The sequence below is a fragment of the Emys orbicularis genome, chromosome 10 (genome assembly GCF_028017835.1).
Source record: "Emys orbicularis isolate rEmyOrb1 chromosome 10, rEmyOrb1.hap1, whole genome shotgun sequence".
Classification (NCBI taxonomy): domain Eukaryota; kingdom Metazoa; phylum Chordata; order Testudines; family Emydidae; genus Emys; species Emys orbicularis.
Window position 1 is genome coordinate 68,359,123 of NC_088692.1, and position 21,114 is coordinate 68,380,236.

Sequence of the window (21,114 nt, forward strand, 5' to 3'; positions counted from 1 at the left end):
GGGAGCCATGCTATTTGTTTGGAATCCTGGGAGGCTTTCCCACTAAATATTTATTAAAATTAGATGATTTTCTGTATGCATTTAGCATCAATAGAAGAGTGGGATGACAGATTAACCCGCACCCATCTTCATCTGCCCAACCAGAAAGAAGGAAACCCGAGCCTCACAACCAGTTCTAAAGCACCACAGGACAGTTCTGGATTAGCTTCAGATAAATTAACCACAATTCGACACCTTTAAAAAAAAGAAGGATTCACCTACACGGAGATACCCTTCCACCTTAAAATGAGCTGGGGTGATAATGGTGGGGGAGGGGAGAAGAACCCACATACAATACACTGGAGAGGAGACTCTCTCAGCACCCAGAGAAACTTCCTTTCTTTGTGCTGTTCAGCCTGTGCATTACCGACATATTTATCTCATCGTTATAGAGACATGCCTCGGATGGGAGAGACAAGCTGTCAAAGGGAAACTCCATCGTGCTTCTACTCAGCACAGTGAAAGAAAGCTAAAGAAGGAAAGTGAAATGTTGTTCATACTCCAATATTAAAATGGTGCATTGCACAAAGATCTATACAATGTGGCATTGATCCTGTCCTGCTGAAGTCAATGGGAGTTTTGCCATTAACTTGAACAGGAGATGAGGCCAGTCAGCATCTCTCAGGAGGCCCTCAGCACCTTGCAGGATTTGGGCCTTTAGTGATCAGTCTCAAACTCTTTGTAGAACATCCAGAATCAGCTAGTTGTTAAATAAATAGAAGCCTTATCTTCAAAGTATAAACATAATGAACTATCTCAAGTCCTATTCGGCATACAATAACCCAACTTCTCCACTCTGAAGGGCTCTTGCTCCTTTGCATTGTTCAGAAACTGCATGGATTCAGTCTCTACGATAGATTTTCAAAGCAGTCTAGAGGACATTAGACACATATCTACAATTAGCTTTAATGGCAGACAACATGTCTAAATCTCATAGACTGCACTGAAAATCTCACCCTGCCACTTTAAGTATTGGATTTTGAGCAATGTGTGTTAGAGGGATGTAGATCATCTGCCTTATTTGCTTTATTATTTATTAGGTGCTGAGGAGTATGAAGTGTAGAGAACAGCTGTCTGCCCTTTCATCTATGCATCACTTTGCATGAATTTTCACCCCAAGTCACCAACATTCCTAGATCTCCCTGCTCCAGAAATTCTGCTGCTCCTCTCCACTCCCCAAGCCAATGAAAATAGATCTCCCATACACCAGAGTTTAATATTTGAAATGTATGCAAGCTTTCTGGAATTTTTCTAAGCCCAGGCAATACAACTGTATCCTATATCCATGTTGTCCTTTTTATCCTGACACCCTTTATACTCTTTTTTGGCTGCAAACATTTTTACTAAAATAGCATCCAACCTTCACAGGGCAGGGGTACTCCACAGAAAGAATCTGTAAAGGGGAGGAGTCTCCCTGGAAACATACTGCAGAGCTTTCACATTGCTGAAGAATTCCCCCCTCCCCCCCGCCCAAGTGTGGCATCAATAGTTAAAAAGTGGAGTGTTGGGAGGATAGCTGGCATTCTGCCAACAGCGGGACAGTTGCCCAGTATGATGTGTTTTGGATGAATGCACATTTTACCTTCGTTTGTTCCAGCTTCTCTTTAATGCTTCCAGACTTGTGCTTTCTGCTAGAGTGCATCACTGGTTTTACATATATATTGTTTCTTGATGTCTGGCTTCTGCATTATGGATTATATTAGTCACATTACAAGACTTTCAATATGTATTGGTTTTATATATTTAATTATCAATTTTGTTTTTCTCTGTGTGCGTGCATGTGTGTGTGTGTGTGTTTCCCCAGCACCATCCTTCAGCTAGATCCTGTGCAACTTAGGGCTAAACCTAATAGCATAATTCACTGTTGCAGCAAGACATTTTCCCCTGGAGTGGGATACAGTGATGATGACATAATGCTGTGGTTTCAAATCCCAAACCAGCTGTCACTGGTAGATGCATTTAAACTCACTGCCTCTATGTCCATGGAAGAGACACAAAAGCTTATGACTTGATTTAATAAATGATTTATTATTTTTAATATATAATTCAGGGATGTAGTTTCCACATGGCTTCAGTCATAAGACAGGCAAAAGTAAATTATGCAGCTTAATGCTGTAGTAAAACAGGGCGAGAATATGTTTCCATCTGCCCAGATACTCTAAGTATTTCCTCCTTTGTCAAGCAACATGGGATTTGATGCTGCTTACTAATTCTGGTCTGAGGGAGCAATTAAATAGCTGTGGATTTTTTTTTTAATAAAGGCAATTTTTTCTTCTTTCTGACACACTTTTATAATAATTATATTTTTTACTGTGTATGTGTTATACATTGAGCCCATATCTGTAGCACCTAGACTGCACTAAATAGCACTTGTGCATATGCCAGAATTTATGTGTATATTAAATCATTTTGTAATGTTTAGATGTATAACATTGACTATGCCACTATACCAAGCTAATCTTCTCATATGTTTTCTATCCTTGAACTCCTGAAAATATTTGCTCAATCTATGAAGGTCAAATTTAAAGTCATTTCTCAAGTCAGTCAACAGTAAATCTAAAAAAAGATTACCACAGAAGCAACTTGAGACCTATGAAAGAGCTTTTTCCATTACAGTAAATTGCTTTGATGGAGCACAAAAAAGATCTATCTCTGTCTCTCTACAAATCACAGGTTTGCAAGGCATAGCCGAACTACATCAGTTGCCAGAAAGAATATGTTTTGTCACCAAAAACTCTTAACCTAATCCCTGTCCTCTTCCCCACCATGTCATCCTGGCAATTTGTTTCCAGGATCAAAGTATTTATATACCCCAAGCAAAGCCAATTTGAACAAATGTCCTAAATATTAATAGGCTAAATGTGTCCCTAATGTAACTCCATTGACTTTAGTGGAGTTAGATCAGAGATAAAATGAGCCCATTATGTTTTGGCATGATACTATTGAGAAAAGCACACAAGTCACACTATCTCCATTTGCGACGATGATAGTGAAACCTCCACAGTGCTTATGTCAATCACTTTATTGTATGTGGCACCTTTAATACACATACAGAGACTGTGCAGTAAAGGATCTAATACTGACAGATGTTGTCTCAACATATGATGCTTTTAGCAGCCCCCTAGAATGGAGTGCAAGACTTGTCCAGGGATTTACTACATTATTTAGAGTACAAAAATAATCAGAGTGTATTTTCATTATGAGCTACAGTACCTTCTGTGACCAGGTTATTGTAACAAATCCACGCAATTACAGTAGGATCCAGTAATCAGATATCTGCAACTGTCCATGTCATACAAGGCTATGGGCTCCATAAAAGGTCACTGCTGATCCTGGCTCTGTGACAGGCTGATTTATTTAGCTGAGAGGTCAAAAACTTATTATGCAAAACCAGACCAGGGATAGTTGAGAAAGTGACGGGTCGAGGAGAGCTCATGCAGATGAGCCCTCCTCCTGCATCCTGGGCTGCTCAGTTTGAATGGCTATGAATGCTTAATGTACAAGAGTATGTGGATGCCAAAAGAGGAGGTTTATGAGGGTGAGTTTATATCTCTTAAAGAAAAGGGAATTTGCATAGCCAAGAGTGATATGAAGGGGTTCTGGGAGCCAGCAGCCTCAGAGCCTATTGTTGAGCTGTGACCCAAAGTTACAATGCAGCAAACTTGACCGATGGTGGGAGATTTACGTGATCCAGGTCCCCAGAATTAGGCCCACTCTACTATAGGTGTTTGTGGATGGCAGAATAAAGGTCCTAATATGTAGGATTTCTTTTGGGAAAATATAAGGGCCTGATTTGTCACCAGTGTAATGCCACTGAAATTAATGGAGTTACACCAGTGTCAAAATGGAGTAACACTGCAGTGAATTAGCCTCTACATTTACATTTAATTGATAACCTTTCATTTCATAAGACGAAAACAGTGAAACATATGAAATTCAGCACTGTTGTAAAGAATGAGCATAAAAGTGATGCCTCAATATTCTGAGTGATCACACCTGAAATAAGACTGGCATCAAGTGGGATGACAATATAATTATCGCTGTTAGTGGTATAAGAATTTAGGATGAATAACGTTATTATAAAGAATAAAGTATGTGCTCTTACCCAGATACGAAACACCTTCTTCTGGTGTGATTGTTCCATATTTAACCATCATCTTCACAAAATCAATCAATGTCTTCATGATAGTTATCAGGGTTTCTTTTTCTTTTGCCTCCTCTGTGTTAAGGGACAAAGCAAAATATAAGTAGTCAGAACTATGGCCAACTCGGAGAAATTCAGTCCTGCAAACTTTTTGTCAAGTTCATGGATAAAAAACATGTCCTGGTCATGAAAAGAAAAGGCTGAGATGGCTTAGTGAAGAGGAGAGGTGTCCTATGTCTTATATAATGAACTAAAACTGCTCCTTCAAAGCTGTTATGGCCTACTGCGGAAAAAAGTACTGTAGAGATTTATTCAGGCCCAAATCTATTCCCCTGTAGCTGACCCAGAACAAGTTTGCAAGGCCCCTGAGCTACAAAGCTGTAGGGGCTGCATCTTATTCTGAGGAGTTATTCACCCTCAGAAGTTGCCAGTTGCTCCCTTACCCAATTTCACTCGTTCTGTAGGGCACAGTGCATGACTTCATTTGGGGCTGTCAGCAGGGGAGCCTCCCCAATATCTGATGTGGAAGGATGGGCTCTTCTCACCAGGAATCACAATGGACTCTGCAGCCCAGAGCACATGTCCCGGGCTACGACCTTCATAATAATGCTTGTCACTTAGGCCTAGATTTTTAAATGTATTTAGGTGTTGCTGTGCTCAGCACCACAACACCTACCAGATTTAGGAACCTAAATATCACTTTCAAAAGGGATTTAGGCACTTAGAAGTCTAATCCTATGGACAATCAATTAGGCATTGTGATGCTGAGTCCAGCAATGCATCAATACCTTTAAAAATCTTGGCCTTAGCTTTTCTATACAGCTTTTTGTCTGTGTATCTCAAAGCACTTTACAAAGGAGGGCAAGTATCATTATCTCTATTTTACAGGTGAGCAAACTAAGGGTATGTCTACACTGCTGCAGGAAGTGAGCCTTCCAGCCTGACTCACGCTAGCAGGGCTCAAGCTAGCACACTAAAAATAGCAAGTGTGGCTGTGACTTAGGCAGAAGCTCAGGCTCTCAAGCCCACCTGCCCCCCCCCCAGGTGTGATCTTGGGTGGCTAGCCTGAGTCTCTGCTAGAACTGCCATGTCTACACTGCTGTCTTTAATGTACTAGTTTGAGTCCATCTACCTGGGCTCGGAGGCTTACTCCCAGCTTCAGTGTCGACATACCCTGAGATGAAGTGACAATGATCACCCAGCAGGCCAGGGACAGACTCGGGACTAGCACCCAGGCTTTCTGACTCCCAGTCCACTTCCCTAGCCACTGGACCACATACCTCTCCCCATCTTCTTCTTCATCTGGGAAGAGCCTATCCCAGTGTTGGCATTATATCCTGCCCTGCACTAGCAAGATAGCTCAGCGACTCTCTGCTTGGGCACTACTCCTCTGCTCTCCCCAAACTTACGCCTCAGAAGAGTGAGCCCCTAAATTGTCAGCCTGAAACAGAGTGGGATAAATGAAAACAAAACTATATTTTACCACTTTAAAGTCTATTTAATTAGTCACATCAAGAAGATTGGTCTTCAATGACAATTACATTATTTTCTCATGGCGACATTCACTCCTGTGCAGAGGGGTAGCATAAGAGCTATGCAGCACTTACATCCCATGTAAGTCCTCAAAACATGGATGCTCCTCTGCACAGGGCTGTATTTCACCCTCACTGAGTAGCTATGAAAGCTGATGTCAATGTAGATATAAATATGTTGGCACTTTTACTTGAAACTCCTACAGAATATGATGCCTGCATTCTCCCCTCGAGCAAAGACAGTACAATCAACTGGCTGCTTATTATTTAGAACTTGAATCACTAGTCTTCGTACCTACACTACAGAGCTTTTTTCTTTAACTAAACAGACCTGAAAGAAGCCCAAGATCTAGGATGTGATGCACGGAGTTTATTTATTCATTTATACATGGCACTAATTGCAGTAGCATCTGGATCCTTCGCTTGAATTAAAAACATATCATTAAAATAAATATTACAATCCTCATAGCCGAAGCAAAAGACTGCCTTACTGTGTAAGACCAATAACTCCCTGTGCTGGCTACAGCTCGTTCCGTACCACCATTCAAATAGTCACTCAAAGGCCTGCCACCACACCTACTCCACTTCCACTGACGATTGATGGTGAATGATTGGATGGAACTTAATGCACTGGCTTGGCAGCTGAGAGGGAGATGTCATCCAGTGAATTTTTCTTATCTGGATTTAGCATGGATACATGGGTCTTAAGCGATTTGCATCATTTAAAACATTTCAGCTTTAATGGGAGAGGAAATCCTGTACTGGTAGGATTAGGACCCTAATTTACAGCGCCCTCAATGCTACAACTCAATAATACCATTTAAAAAACAATCGGAAGGTCCTGATAACGGAGGGCTGAACAAGTCTTACGCTATAAAGTCTCAATTTATACATAAAAAGAGCTTGATGTTTCAATAATGCATATTCCACAGTCCTGGGGTTTTCTTTTACAGGTCTCATGTCCATTATATTTAACTTCCCAGCTCTAATTATACTCCAAAGAGAACTGAAGTCAAAAAAAGAAACAAAAGCAGGAAGCTGCTTGCTCTAATGAGTAATTTCTGCATGTTTCTAAGGGGATAAACTCACAGAAATATGGCTGTAAATTGAAGCTGCCTGGGGGTAGAGGTGTGGATCTACACTACTGGCGCTTCAACCAAGTGAACCTAAACATGAGGCTGGAAATAGTGGCTGGAAGAGAAAAGGCTTGAGAGGGTGAGATTACTCCAGCTAACAGGGTTAACCATGGAAGGAAGGGCAGGCTTTATTGTAGAGTGCTCACCCCCCCTCCCACCCTGCCCCAAATTCCCTTTCTAACATCTCCAGGGCAAATCCTATTCCCAATGTTGGATACTGGGGGGGGGGGGGAGGGGGAAGGGCAGGGGGCACAAGAGGAATCATCCCTCAAGCTAGAGAGTGGCAGTGGAATTATTCTGAGGTTATTATTGCAGCCTCTGGACTTCAGCAATCTACACTGCTGTTGTGCCATCCCCCACTCAGTGGAAGTTAGGCTGGTAGACTAGCTCCCATTGGGTGAACAGACAGCAAGTGTGAAAAATCGGGACGGGGGTAGGGGGTAGTAGGAGCCTATATAAGAAAAGGACCCAAAAATTGGGACTGTCCCTATAACATCGGGACATCTGGTCACCCTAAGCTCCCAGAACCCTTTTGTGCACTGAGGTGCAGGAGATCCCTCTGAATCATGCTTCCCTATATGGAGGGGATGCAACCATCCTACTTCCACAGTGCAGCAAAACTGCATCAGTTCCACTGTTCTCAAAGCCTGATGTGACTGCAGGAGGTAAAGGGGATTTGCCTTTATTTGAATTACCATATTGTGCAATTAAGTGGAGAGTAAACTGGAGTACTCCCCTATCTGTTGTCTGCATTGGCTTGTTGCTAGTCCTCTTGTGTTGTACAGTGTATGGTATAGTTATTCAGAAGTCATCAGGACTTTTCCTAACATAGGCAGGAGCAATTTTGGCTCAGTAATCCAGAACATAAGGAAAGACCTTAAATCCCAGCCTCTGTTAGCCCTCTGTTTTTGTAGTAGAGCAAGCACTAGTAAATAATTATATCTCCAAAACTACAGTATCTGTTCCAAATGCTGCCTTAAATATCCCAGCTTCATGTTTCCAGCAATTAGAAACATCTTTCTCACTCTTCCTTTGAGTAACAAAGGCTCAGGATAAAAAATGCCTTTTTTTTTTTTTTTGCAAAGCAAGACTAGAAAATCAGGGATTAAAGGTCTGATGCAAAGTTGATTGAAACCAATAGAAAGACACCCAGGCTTTGAAGCAGACCCCAAATTTTAGTCCATCAAGCACAGGTAGTTGGATGAAGATTTTCCATTGTGGGTGAAGTTGGGATGTGAGAAAAACATGAGATCCTGACACTTGATATAATGTGAGAGATTTAAAACCAAAAAAACCCCCCATCTCTTTGAAATTCCCGAAATGCTTAACAGGAAAATTTATCCAGGATAAAAATAACACCCAGGTATGTACAGAAATTGTGGTAGAAAATTTATTCTTGCACCAGAAATGTATCTCCTTCCAAGAACTACAAGATAAAAACCAGTCTGGAGGCCAGAGAGTGGCCCAGGTACAATCAGCTGAAAGCTGCACACACGGTTTATTGTACAATGTCTGAAATGTCCAAGAATCTAATCTAGAAGTGGTCTTATCCTCCAGCAATCACAATGAACATCTTATATCTACAACTGGATAGCAGACCTTGAGGTCAAAACTCCTTGTGATAGGAAATTATTTTGGGGGGCAAGAATTAATGCCTTTTTGAAAAAGGCTTGGAATAACATCTGTTCCTTATGCTATAGAGTAGCCAGGGTTTGCCATGAAATTAATACATTTTAATACTCTGGAAAAAAATTACTGAACCCCTGGAGAACTTCACAGGCTTGGGCTCAGGGATTTTAATCTTTTCTGTCAATGCTTGAAAGGTGCAGGGACAAAGCAGCACATGTCTCAGGACTGTCCAGTGAAGAATACTGGAAGAAAATATAATTCTTTAAAGGCACATCTTAGAGAAAGATATGAACATGGCAATGCCACTTTGTATATGGGAAACTCATATCAGATCCATGGGCTCACAAAGGGGGACAAAGTGTCTCAACAGAAGTTTATGGATTGCCACAAGGGTATGACTCACATATTGGAAAGATGTATCTGCACATTCAGCGTTGGGATGGATCCTGACCCTCTCAGGGCCTACTTCTTAGCCAGTGATTTTCATGATAAATGGGAGCTAAAGTTAGAGCTATATTTAATAAAGTGTGCATATATCCTCCTTTCTTGCCCATACGTACCCCTGACTTTTCTCAGTACTTCTGCTCCTCATTCTTCTCTGCTCCGTTCTATCACAGCTATATACCAAACAAGTCATTGCTATTTCTGCCTCAGCAGCATGAAACTCACCCACCCCCACACAGTTATGTGCATGGCCTTCCGCATGCCAAATTGTCACTAATGTGCACAGTGAGGAATCAGGTCCACTGTCAGACAGGACCAGGTGGAAACAATTTCCCACCCGTGGCAAGGGGCCCGGCAGCACTGGGGAGCTGCCTGAGCAGGTTTTTACATTGCTGCCAGTAAGTCAACACACAGCTGCAGGGTGTGATTGCATCTTCTCTCTCATGGTTTGATACAGGCTGGCAGGGGAGGAGGGTGGGATACAAGAAGAGATAGAGACATATGCAAAGGCTGGTGCCCAGTTCCTTGTTCTTGACAACCTACTGAGCCACACAGGTCCCTCTCTGATCTGTGAGCAGTGAGAGAAGAGGAAGAACCACCACCACCTCAGGCTACCCAGAGGAAGAGAACAAAAAGAAGAACCCAAGCCTTCTGGAATGGAACACGGAAAAAAAATCCTCTCTGGTTCTGGTTCCTGCTCCCCACTCATTGCCTGTGGAGATCGGTTGGGAGAGGATCCAGACTTCTGCAGAAAGAGGAATCTGCAGAGTAAGTGGTTGCTGGCTACGATGGGGAGAGAGAGAAAGAATGTTGCTGGCTGGGGGGAGTAAGAGTGGGCGTGAGACGGAGTGTGTGCTGACAGGGTCTGTGGCTAGGTGCCACAATCTAGCTCATAATAAACTGGGACAGAATAATGCCTAACTCCAGAATAGCAAGAAGTGATTCAGGGCTTTCACTGCAATATATAACAAAGTCTGTGGTTTATGAATAGGGTGGGGAGGCTAAGGCCAATTTACCAGCATGTTCATTGTGTTGATGATAATGTAGCCTGATTCACTTTTTGTATCTCCCTTAGCTTAGGAGACAAGGGTGTTACTGGAAATATCTCTGGGTAAAAACAACCTGCCATCTCTTTCAGCTTACATCTTAAAGGAAGGAGATGAACAGAAGAAGAATTCAAGGCTCCTGGGTCTCACAGTACATGCAGGGTGGGGCTGCAGAGGTAGCATACTTTGCACCTGGTGAATGAAGTTCATCACATCACTCTCTCTAGCGGATCTAGAAGTGAGGGTGATGGGATCCAAAGGGAGTTGCATTCAGCCTCCTCATCTTAAGGAAAGTCCTTAAGACATGGGGCTTTGAAGTTAGAGGAAAGGGGATTTCAGGCTGAGAGGAAGAAAACGGGGGAATCCTTTGCATCCAGCTTTTTCCAGCTTTTCTTACTAAATATTTCTATAAACACATGACAGAGAAAAATATAGAGTTCACCTGAGTTAAGACTTTTTAGTAGTCCATAAAAGTTTGGGAAATACTGGAGGTCCTCAAAATTATCCTCAGAAGGCAGCTCGTTTCTTCTTTCTAAGACACTGGAGGAGGGCCAGGTGTTATCCAAAGTATCATCAATTTCTCCATTCATGACACCAACTTGATCAGCGACGTTTGGTGTCTCCACAAACAACATTGAAAAATAAAAAAATATATAAGTACATGGATATGATTGATATCATTAAAAGACCAACAAACACACAGCATAAGAAAATGATGCTCTCAACTAGAGCCAGTAATTAGAAGGCGGTCAATGAGTTACTCAGTTATTCCAATTTAGGATCTTGTTATAAACTTTTATGTAATGCATTGCTCATATTTTCTAGCTGTTGGCATTTCTTTAAAAATCTTTTTATCATTTCCAAATTGAACTAATTATTCCCTGAAGCATAGAACAGTGCATTGGTCTTCTCAGACTATTTGGTAAGTGAGTCAAAACGATTAGCTAATAATAATTACCATCTTTTCCTCCTGCTTTTCTTCTGTATCACTGTCTGTTCTGCTTGGAGGGTAATCAAGATCTTCTGACTCCTTCTCACGATCTTTTGCTTCATTAGCAATTAACTGCTGTAAGACCTCAGCCACTTCATCCTCTAATGTATAGGCCTGGCTCTCTGTGATCTGTTAATAATTTAATAATAGGATTTGGTTTTTTTTAAATGTAATATGTAATTTGAGAATTGAACTTTATAAACTCATTCTATGGTAGTTAGTTACTTATTTGGTTACTTAGCTAGCTTGAATGTAGCCAAATTAAGTTAAAAACCTACACAGACATTCCCCCCCCACTAAATAAAGGACTGCCTTTTGCTATATATCAGTACAGTGCCTAGCACAATGGGTCACTGAGCTGATTGTAGCCTGTAGATGCTACTAAGAAAGAATACATATGTGACAGAGTACAGTTATATAAAGATGGAAAATAAAGTCAATTGTCCACAGCTCCACTCAAATGCATTTGCTCCTTTATGTTACTTCTTAACAACTATTTTTTGAGCCTGGACTCAGTCCTATAACTGTTCCACACAGATCTCCCATTCAAATCAGTGGGAGTTCAGCATGCAGCAACTGCAGGTTTAATAGGATAGATAATACTACTAATAGATTAAAACATAAGGACTGGGTAGAACCGTAGGTTAAAACACCAGCCTGTCATCTCTGGAGACCTAGAATCAAATCCATTTTATGCCATAAATCAAAACAACAAGCAGCATTTATTGCGCCAGATTCTCAGCTGGTGTAAATCACTGTAGTGTCATTGAAGTCAATGAAGCAATGCGGATTTACACCATTTGGAGCATCATTCACAAAAATCACAAGGCACTTGACAATACAAAAGAATTCAATGAAAACAAAAAGTGAAATGGAAGTAAAAATGAGTGTGCTGCTCTCCTTCTTGTCCTCAGTGGACTTTTATTTACACACCATAAAACCACTTGGCATCTTTCATAGCAAAGCTCAGGACTGGAACAGCAGGGTTATTGCAGGGTAAGATTGATGTGCAATGGCACAATTGAATTGAGAAGGTTGCTTATAGCCTGACTCACACATGCTTCCTGATTCAAGCCAGTGTCATTAACTTTTCAGTTGCACAGACACCGCATTCAGCCCAACTATTAAAAAAATAAGTAAGGGAAAATAAACTGACAAAATAGCTAGATGAAATGATAACAGGAAACTTACTAGACCCAAATTTAGAAGCTTCGAGACAATTTTGTCAAATACGCCTCTATCATTTTCCTCATAAATTCTCGTGGCAATCTTCTGGACAATGTCTTCAGCAGTTAAGGGAGTGCCATCTAACTGATGAAGACCATCTGGATCATCTAAAAGGATTACAATTTAACTATTCACTAAACACCTCTATTTCATTTGATTTAGATATCTTTTTTTAAAAATATCTGTACGTTGTTTTCTCCTTTCAACACAAACATCCACTTTTCTTCAAATGTTGAAGTAGGGTGACAGTTATGCTTTGCCACAGTGTTTTGTAAAGCATTATATCAATAACAACACAATGGTCTTAATGCACAAGTGCTTACCCTCTTCTGAAAAATGCCTTTCTCTGGCTGAAGCTTTCTAATGAGCACAAATAAGCACAGGGAAATATATTCAATTTCTGTTTGTAGAAAAGTACTTTAAAATGATATACCATTGCTCCCCTATATGCTTGTGTTGTTGGTATTTATTTTAATCATATGGCTTTGTAGAACAAAACAGGTCACAGCATTTTATTTTTTCCTGTTTGGATTTCAGCAAATCAAAGGTTCAACCCTGCAACCCTTACTTATGCTAATAATGCCATTCTAAGCCGATGCGACAGTGAATATGATGAGCAGGCTTTGACCCATGGTATAAATATAAAACACCTTGAGCCAAATACTGCTTACCTTACTCATAGGACTTACTTAACCCACTGAAGTCAATGAACTACTCCTTCAAGTAAAGCAGGCATAATCTGGTCCTAAATAATTTTTCCTTCTTCACTATGTGGAAAATAACAAATGTGCTAAATAATAGACTTAATATCTGAAATAAACAGGTATGCAAATTAGTTAGTTCTATATCACTAATACATTAAGTGCACTTTCTTTTACTAATTGAAATGTATATGTTTTTATTTTTAAAGTGGTTTCGAGGTATAACATCATCAGATACCCCTGCCACTGAATATGAAGGCTCTAAAAAAATATGCAGATTACACATTTGGAGCAAATCTATGGAAGTTTTCTGTGAAAATTGCTAATAATTGTGAAATTCTTTGTGCTTTTGTGTCAAGCTGCACTTCCAATGTGGTAGGTTTCTAAAAAAATTGACAATAACTTAAATTTATAGGCCACTATTGAGTATTGTGTATTTTTAGGTAGGTAATTTTGTATGATCCATAATTGCAGTAACTTGTATGAAAAATCAAAGCTAGACGTTACTGAAAAGATTATTATGAAATACCTTGAAATTTATAATCCAGTCCACTTTTAGTGGAGTCATAGTCATCTACCAGCCTGCGGTTCTTGGTGGAGTCTGCATCATCAGGGGCCGGTTGTTGATGATCATATAGGGAGCTTCTTATTGATTCCCTCTCCTTTTCATTCCTCTCTTTTCCTGTTACTGACTTTAGCAGGTTCAAGTCATCAGTAAAGGAATAATTTCTGAACTCTGGCTTATTTTCTGGAAAATTTATTAACACACATGTCATATAGTCTAACCCTGGCAATATTTTACTATGTAGATTAATATAATTAATAGGGGACATGTTTTACCTGTAGGGACTGTTTTCCTGATCTTGCCTGCCCCAGCTTCAGCAATCTGGTGTGTGAGAACAAATCCGAGATGGGAACAATGAGTATGTTGTAATCACTCAGTCTATATTCAGTTATGCACAATACAATTTATTTTATCAGCCTTTATTCTGGAAAAGCTGTAGGGCCTGACTTGCACTCTTTATTCATGAGTTAGTAAGTTTGCCTAGGTATGATCAAGCCCTTAGGGTTGATGGTGGGTTGTGGTGGTTTTTGTTTTGTTTTTTGTAACATGGTTTCTTTGGGTTAAAGAATCTCTTGATGGAAAGTTGTAATATACTGCAGATTTGTAGATGGATGCTGATCTTGCTTTCCTTGTTCACCCCAAACTCCCATTGACGTCAGTGAGAGTTGGGTGCAAAAGGATTTGTTGTGCTGTTGGAGCTGACGGCAGAACTTTTGCATCTAGGGCCAGTAAAACTTTCTTTTAGCTCACTATTAATACTTAAGAATTACTAAAAAGCTAAGACATTTCACCAAAGGCTGCCAATATTCATTTTACTCTTAGAGGTTTTGTTCAGCTGTTGAGAGTCTCATCAATCTCACAACTGAAAGCTCACAAAATTATATTTACTACAGTTACAATGTCAAAGAGCATTTGGATAATTTTTCATTTTACCTACCTGTTCCTCCAATGGTCTCTCTTCACTTAATTCTCTGTTGTATATCCCTTTATCTAGAATACATACATATGTATATTCAGTTATGGTAGGTGTTATGCACACAGAGGCAGCATAATATTTAAAAAATGAATTGTAGTTTTTTTCCTCAAAACACATGCACTGAAAATTGACGTCGAATATAAATCCTTGTGAAATAAAATCAATACATCTGGAAAGAAGGGGGAATAAGCTAAACATATAAATTAGGGGGGGAAAAGAAATAGTTGTTTTTTCCTCCTGTAAGAGAAGGCACTACATACTGGACTAACCTTATGCTCTCTGATCAGAAAAATAACACACATTAAAAAAAAACTTGTGTAAGAGCTTGACTAAAATAGCAATAGCGTAATCGGATTGGCATAATCAAGAGATTAAAAGATCTATGACATCCAGAACACTACCAGAGAAAGAGCGAGAGAGAGAAAGACTTGAAAACTACTGCAGGACACATAAAACAGCTCTTGGAAAAGAACAAAAGGTGAATAAAGAACCGATCCTCACCCCTCTACCTATTTTTTAAAAAATCTATTTTTAGTTTAAAATGCCCCCTCCCACACCTCCAGTTCAGTGTGTTTATTCCTTGGGATCTAATCGTGTTTAGCCAAGGGAGAGCAAAGTTTTAACTCGTCCTCATTGATTCCATGGGAAAGTTTCCCCATCTCGGTGCAGAGGGATAATGAGGCCATGACTTACCTCTGCTGCCCTCGGGCTTAGGGAAGCCGTGAACCTGGCTCACGATCAGCGCCAGGACCTGAACCAGCGTCGCCCAATTGAAAACCATCCTTGTGGCCTTCGGGGTAGCTGCTAGAGGCGAGGCTGGCTGCAGAGCTCGCAGGGAGACGGGCTCGCTAGCTAGAGTGAGAAATGAGGAGGCTCCCTGCTTTGCACAAGCCGGCTTTGTGTGTAACCTGAGCCCCGACCCGCAGCGCCGACCCCCGCACCAGCCTGCGGCGGAGGCACAGGGAGCTGTCCGCGCCTCGTGGTGCTGAAGCCCCAGGAGCTGCCGCGGCTCGAAGCGGGCGGCTGGATTGAGGGCTAGGGCGAGGTGCCGTATTGTTCAGCCCCTTGTTCCCGTCCCTGGCAGAAATGGATGAGCTGGTCCCTGTTGATAGCTCGGGACAGGAGTGGGAGGAGACGAGGCGGGAGGAGGGGGGGGGGATTGCAGATGGAGGAGCATGCGTGCACCACCTGGCTCCACAGCACTGGCTAACCCTGCTGGATGGAGCTCTCCGGGCCAGGGCTGGGAAGGCGCTGCTGCTGCTGCTGCTGTACTAATGAGCTCCCTTTCAAATGCAAAGACAGAGGCTTCCCATTCCCCTTCTGATCTGCAGGAAAACAAGATCACCGCCTAGCTCGTTCCCGGGGAGGCGCCAATGTCATCGTCCCCATCCCACAGGAGAAGGTCAAATCTGATTGAGGCGTTTTTATGATATCCATCAAACCGATGCACATGGCATATGATTCATGGGCAGCGTGGGCCAGCTTTATTTCCTAATTGCATTGAGATGGGACTGAATACAACGATTTAATTGAAGGGCAATCTTTAGGAGAAAGCCCAAGGGAGAATCAGATCGTGTTATTCAAAGCCCAGTGTCACTGGAAAGATTTGGTTTGGACTCAACACAGAAAAGCAGCATGTTACAAGCTTTATACTCTTTAAAGGTGAATTTCGCCCTTCTGCAGCAGACCAGCCCATGCACCACTTAATTTCACCGTACAGGCACATTCATCAATTATTCTTTTTATTCCATAGGCAGGACACCATCAAAAGTTTAGCCCCAGCACATCTTAACTATGAAGTTTAGAATAAAGAAACAGGAGCACAACTGAAAAGAGAAAATAGATCTAGAGGCTTATTATGAATAACCAGACACGTGATTATATATGTAAATTAAAATGTAACCACAGCAAATACTCTACTGTGATTCCCCTGCAATCTGAGGAATATATTTCTTCATCTCAGTTTTATGTTAGGAAAAAAGGTCATGGCCTGTGCCTGCAGCAGTTCTATTTCAGGACTAGTGAGAATCTTAAATAAGACTATTGAGCCTGCTTGAAAAATGGGAGATTAATTATGGTAACATCTTCAAAAAAGGCTTCTAATTTTGCACCCACAGTTAACTGTGGATGGAAAACTGAAAGTGCAATTGAAAAAATTTCAATATTAACTAACTGATTGCATCTCAATAGTTAGAGTGGTGATAGCTGATAGAATTTCTGTCTAAAGAACCTGGGTTTAGAAAAGCACTCTAGGTATATTTACCAATCTGGAGCATGCTTTTGCAACTCTGAAATCTGAGAACAGAGAATGCAGTAGAGTAGTTCAAACTCCAGCTAGTTCCTTATACCTATTATTATAGAAATACTTGGAAAAATGTGTAGGATCACAGAAATGTAAATAATGGCATACATGTTAGTAACGTCTCAGTTTCTTATCTGTCCATTTAGCCATATATCAATCTATCTATATTTGTATAGAAGCCACACTGGATTAATAGCCACCCCTCCTCCATACAATTTTTAATAGAATAGTGGTAGCAATGATGGAAGCTCTTTTGTACATAAGATTCCCTGCACCTTGCTCAGAGAAAGTCAAATGACATTCAGTTAAACACACTGGTAATCACAGGAGACATATCTACATTATGGCTCTCACTGTTACTACCACTGTTGGAGCTGTACTAGGGTTAGCAATGATGCAGGAAAACATAGTTACGTTAAACAGAAGCTGCCCCACAATTTAAGACCACATGGGATAAGCAATTGATTATAACTGGTAGTTTCCAAAAGAAAATATACAGCATTTCTTTCCATTTAATTTACAACTGCAATCAGAAATCAGATTTCTAAATAGGTGCAGTATGGGCACATATAATTGAACCAGTTTTTACTTGCAAGTACAAAGTACACCCACAGTGCTACAGACTGTTTCTGAACATTTGGCCAAATATCCTTTACTAATACACTAATAACAAGCATGAACTACAAACAGGGGTTCTTAAACTTCATTGCACCATGATCCCCTTCTGACAACAAAAATTACTACACGATCCCAGGAGAGGGGACCAAAGCCTGATTCCACCCAAGCCTGGCCTCCCGGGGTGGGATGGGGGGGGGGCAAAGCCCAAGCCTCACCTCCCCTGGTTGGGGGGAGAGGGGGAGGGCAAAGCCGAAGCCCAAAGGCTTCAGCCCCAGGCAGGGGGCCTATAACCTGAGCCCTGCCGCCCAGGGCTTAGGCTTTAGTCCCAGGCAGTGGGGCTCAGGCTTTGGCTTTAGCCCCAGGCCCCAGCAAGTCTAAGCCAGCCCTGGAATCCAATTAAAACAGGTCGCCATCCACTGTGGGGTCCCGACCACAGTTTGAGAACCCCTGCACTACAACATATAACAACACAATATCCACTAATAATCATCATCAGAATATATTGAAGGAATATCATTGTCAGAAAAGTTACTTGGTAAAAAAAATCCACCTTTTTTCTCAATATATCTGTGGCTTTATTTGGAATCATCTACTTGTTTTACAGACAAAAATACGTTTTTACTATTTCCTACTCCTCTTCATACTGCAGACACAGACGACAAAAAGCATGTGTGGTATTCTATTTTGGCTCACGAATTATCAAATAAGCTCCTATTGTAGAACTGTTTGTTACCGGTGATGACGCATGAGCCAAAAAGCAGACAATTTGACTGTCAAATGCCACGATGAATTTACAGGAATAGCAATTAAAAAATCCAAACTCTTTATTAGTAAATTGAGTAAATTTGACATGCAGACACTGAGAATAAATATTGATCCCATCAATGTTATTTTACAGTCACATTTTGGAATAAAACCACACTTCAGGTTTATAATTAACAAGAAAAGCAGGAATTGAATATATTACATGAATGCAACATTGCATCCTTATGCTATGGGAGCAGTTTTATTTTGTGTTCTTTATTTCTCTATCTTAATGTTGCATTAATGCTAAATCTCCACATTAAGCATCCTTGTTATTTAAAGGGAAAGAAAGAAATTGTTAGAAAAAGAGTTATTAGCTCACCTGAATCATCCATAATAGAAATACCCAAAACTGGTCATCCTGAACAGTGTGACTTGACCCCTGATACTACAAATATTTATATATGTGCATAACTTTATGCATAGCAAGTAGTCCTGTTGACTTCAATGGAACTACTCACTGCACATCAAGTTAGTCATGTATGTAACTCTTTGCAGAATTGAGGTCTTAGATAACATATTCTTCATGGCAGTTTGTCTTTGTTCTATTTTTACAATGGGGCTAGGGTCTCTAGGTGCTACCACAATAAAAATAAGAAATAATGAAATTGAGCTAATCATCCTCCAGAGCTTATGCAAATTCCATCATCTTAGAAGAGTTATTATCTCCATTTAACTGAAGACATTTGGTGTGCAAAACTTAGAAGCTTTGCCAGCTTCAGCCACACAGTAGGATGTCTTTAAGAGATATTCTAAACTGTGTTGTCCTTAAAAGATGTAGTCCTTAAAAATATCTAAGAACACAAATAGAAAGCTTTTAATACATCTTCATGAAATTGCCAACTTTAAATGTTTTAATTTTCAGACTACAGACCTGACTTTCTTCTTAGTTGTTTTGTTAATATCAGAGAGGTGCAAAAACAAGCCAACCAATTTAAAGCTTTTATCTTCAAGTCAAATTTTCTGATCAGACATATAAGGAAAATTATTTTCCCCTTGCAATCATAGAATTCAAAAATGGTTGACACAGTTTGCTCACTCTCTAAAACAATTAATCCTTGGGTTGAAATTAAATATGGGATATTTCAATACAAAAAGAATTTGAGAAAATCATGTAAAACTAAAAAAAAAGGTGTATGTGTCTGTATTTTAAATGGAAGTAGGCATTCAACCTTAGCAAAATGGAGAGCCTGCTATTCTGCTAACATGAGCAAGCTGACTGACTCTCACTGATTTCAGTGGGACTAGGATTTCCCCCTATTTACTATTCAGCAATGGAAAAAAGCTTTCACATCTGTGTTCAAAAATACATCAACGATTATGTGAGCATAGCTTGTAGCAATTGGTGGAAAATCCCATTATACCAGGCCTAGAAATGCCTGATCTCAGAGATCAGAGAGAAATGAATAGACAGTGTATTTGCCTTTAGGGGATGAAATCTAGACTGAGGTGGTCAGTTAGCCACTGTGGTCCCTTCCTCCACGTATTTATGCCATTGCTGTTTTGATGCGTGTTGTGTTCCACCCTTAGCATCATCTGTGAGAGTCTCCTTCCATATAGACGCATGGGAAGCCACATTGCTGTGTTTCTGGGCAGTTCTGAGGCATGGCCAAAGCCTGAGGTATGTGACTGACAAAGAAAGCAAGAGATGGCCTATCACCACCATACCTATTCTGTTTGATTCACTATTGAGATGTTGACTCCTGCCTCTGACCAGCCTATGAAGACAGCTTCCATCACCCACTTGTTAAATTTTCAATCAAGCACCTTAGTGTTTTCTTTCATGCTGCCCTTCATGCTTGGAAGGAGCTCCCCACAAACATCAACAAACTACCTCACTAATCCTCCTTAAGGCTCTTCTTTGCCATGATGCCTCCAACTACTTGAAAATGATTATTAAGCTGCTGGTGTACTGAGACCCACAGCCTGTCATGTTGACCAATACTGTCTTTTTGTTTCCTTACACTCCCGCAGATGCCTGTATTCAGCTGTTGTTCTTGTCCCATACTTAGACTGTAAGCTCTTTGGGGTAGGGACTGTCTTTTTGTTCTGTATTTGTACAGCAACTAGCATAATGGGGTGCTGGAGCATGAACAGGGCTCCTATGGTAATATAAATAATAATCATGTTAGTGTTTGCAGTATCAAAACCACATGCTAGTTAAAGAGACAGTACTGAAACACACAAGCAGCCTTAACATTGTAAATGATGTGTCAGATCCCTGGGTCTGTCTGAAGTGTACAGAACGCATGTAGGGACAGTGTGGTGCAGTGGTGGCACCTTTCTGCTCCTGTGATCCTGGGGCCACTGTGAACAGGCCCAATTGCCCAGCATAAGGGAGAGCAGGCTGAGGGCTGCTTTCACTCATGCCATTGTTCTAAAGAGCAAAACCACAACCAGAGATTGGCACATGCTTTCCTCCAGCTTTCCTCCGCTGTGCCAGCAGGAGGGAGGTGGCTAAGAGCCTTTAGGGTAGCTTCATGCCACTGGATAATCCATTTTACATTGATGTGATTGTACCAGGGCAGACTATGCTATCTCTCCAACCACATTCCATCAGCTATTTGGTACAGCTGCTGCATCACACCACTAGAACAAGTTACCTAAGGAGGTTGTGGAACCTCCAAAATTGGAGGTTTTTAAGAACAGGTTAGACAAACACCTGTCAGGGACGGTCTAGATAATACTTAGTCCTGCCTCAGTGCAGGGGACTGGACTAGTTGACCTATCGAGGTCCCTTACAGTCCTACATTTCTATGACACTATACCAGGGGTTGGCAACCTTTCTGAAGTGGGGTGCCAAGTCTTCATTTATTCACTGTAATTTAAGGTTTCACGTGCCCGTAATACATTTTAATGTTTTTAGAAGGTGTCTCTCTCTCTAAGTCTATATTATATAAATAAACTATTATTGTATATAAAGTAAATAATAGTGCAGAGAGGTGAGCGGGGCTGGCAGC

General features: G+C 40.9%; 1 protein-coding gene across 1 annotated transcript in view; it reads right to left on the minus strand.

Moving 5' to 3' along the window:
* SCG3 (secretogranin III) overlaps window positions 1-15,211 on the minus strand; it is a 44,365-nt gene extending 29,154 nt beyond the window's left edge. Inside the window, exons 1-8 of the mRNA XM_065412275.1 lie at window positions 15,124-15,211; window positions 14,392-14,444; window positions 13,730-13,775; window positions 13,419-13,637; window positions 12,153-12,295; window positions 10,931-11,090; window positions 10,413-10,601; window positions 4,145-4,258 (exon numbers count right to left, since the gene is read on the minus strand). Of these exons, the coding sequence (XP_065268347.1) occupies window positions 4,145-4,258; window positions 10,413-10,601; window positions 10,931-11,090; window positions 12,153-12,295; window positions 13,419-13,637; window positions 13,730-13,775; window positions 14,392-14,444; window positions 15,124-15,211 (1,012 nt within the window). The remainder of the gene's footprint in view (window positions 1-4,144; window positions 4,259-10,412; window positions 10,602-10,930; window positions 11,091-12,152; window positions 12,296-13,418; window positions 13,638-13,729; window positions 13,776-14,391; window positions 14,445-15,123) is intronic.
* Between the last annotated feature and the right edge of the window lie 5,903 nt (window positions 15,212-21,114).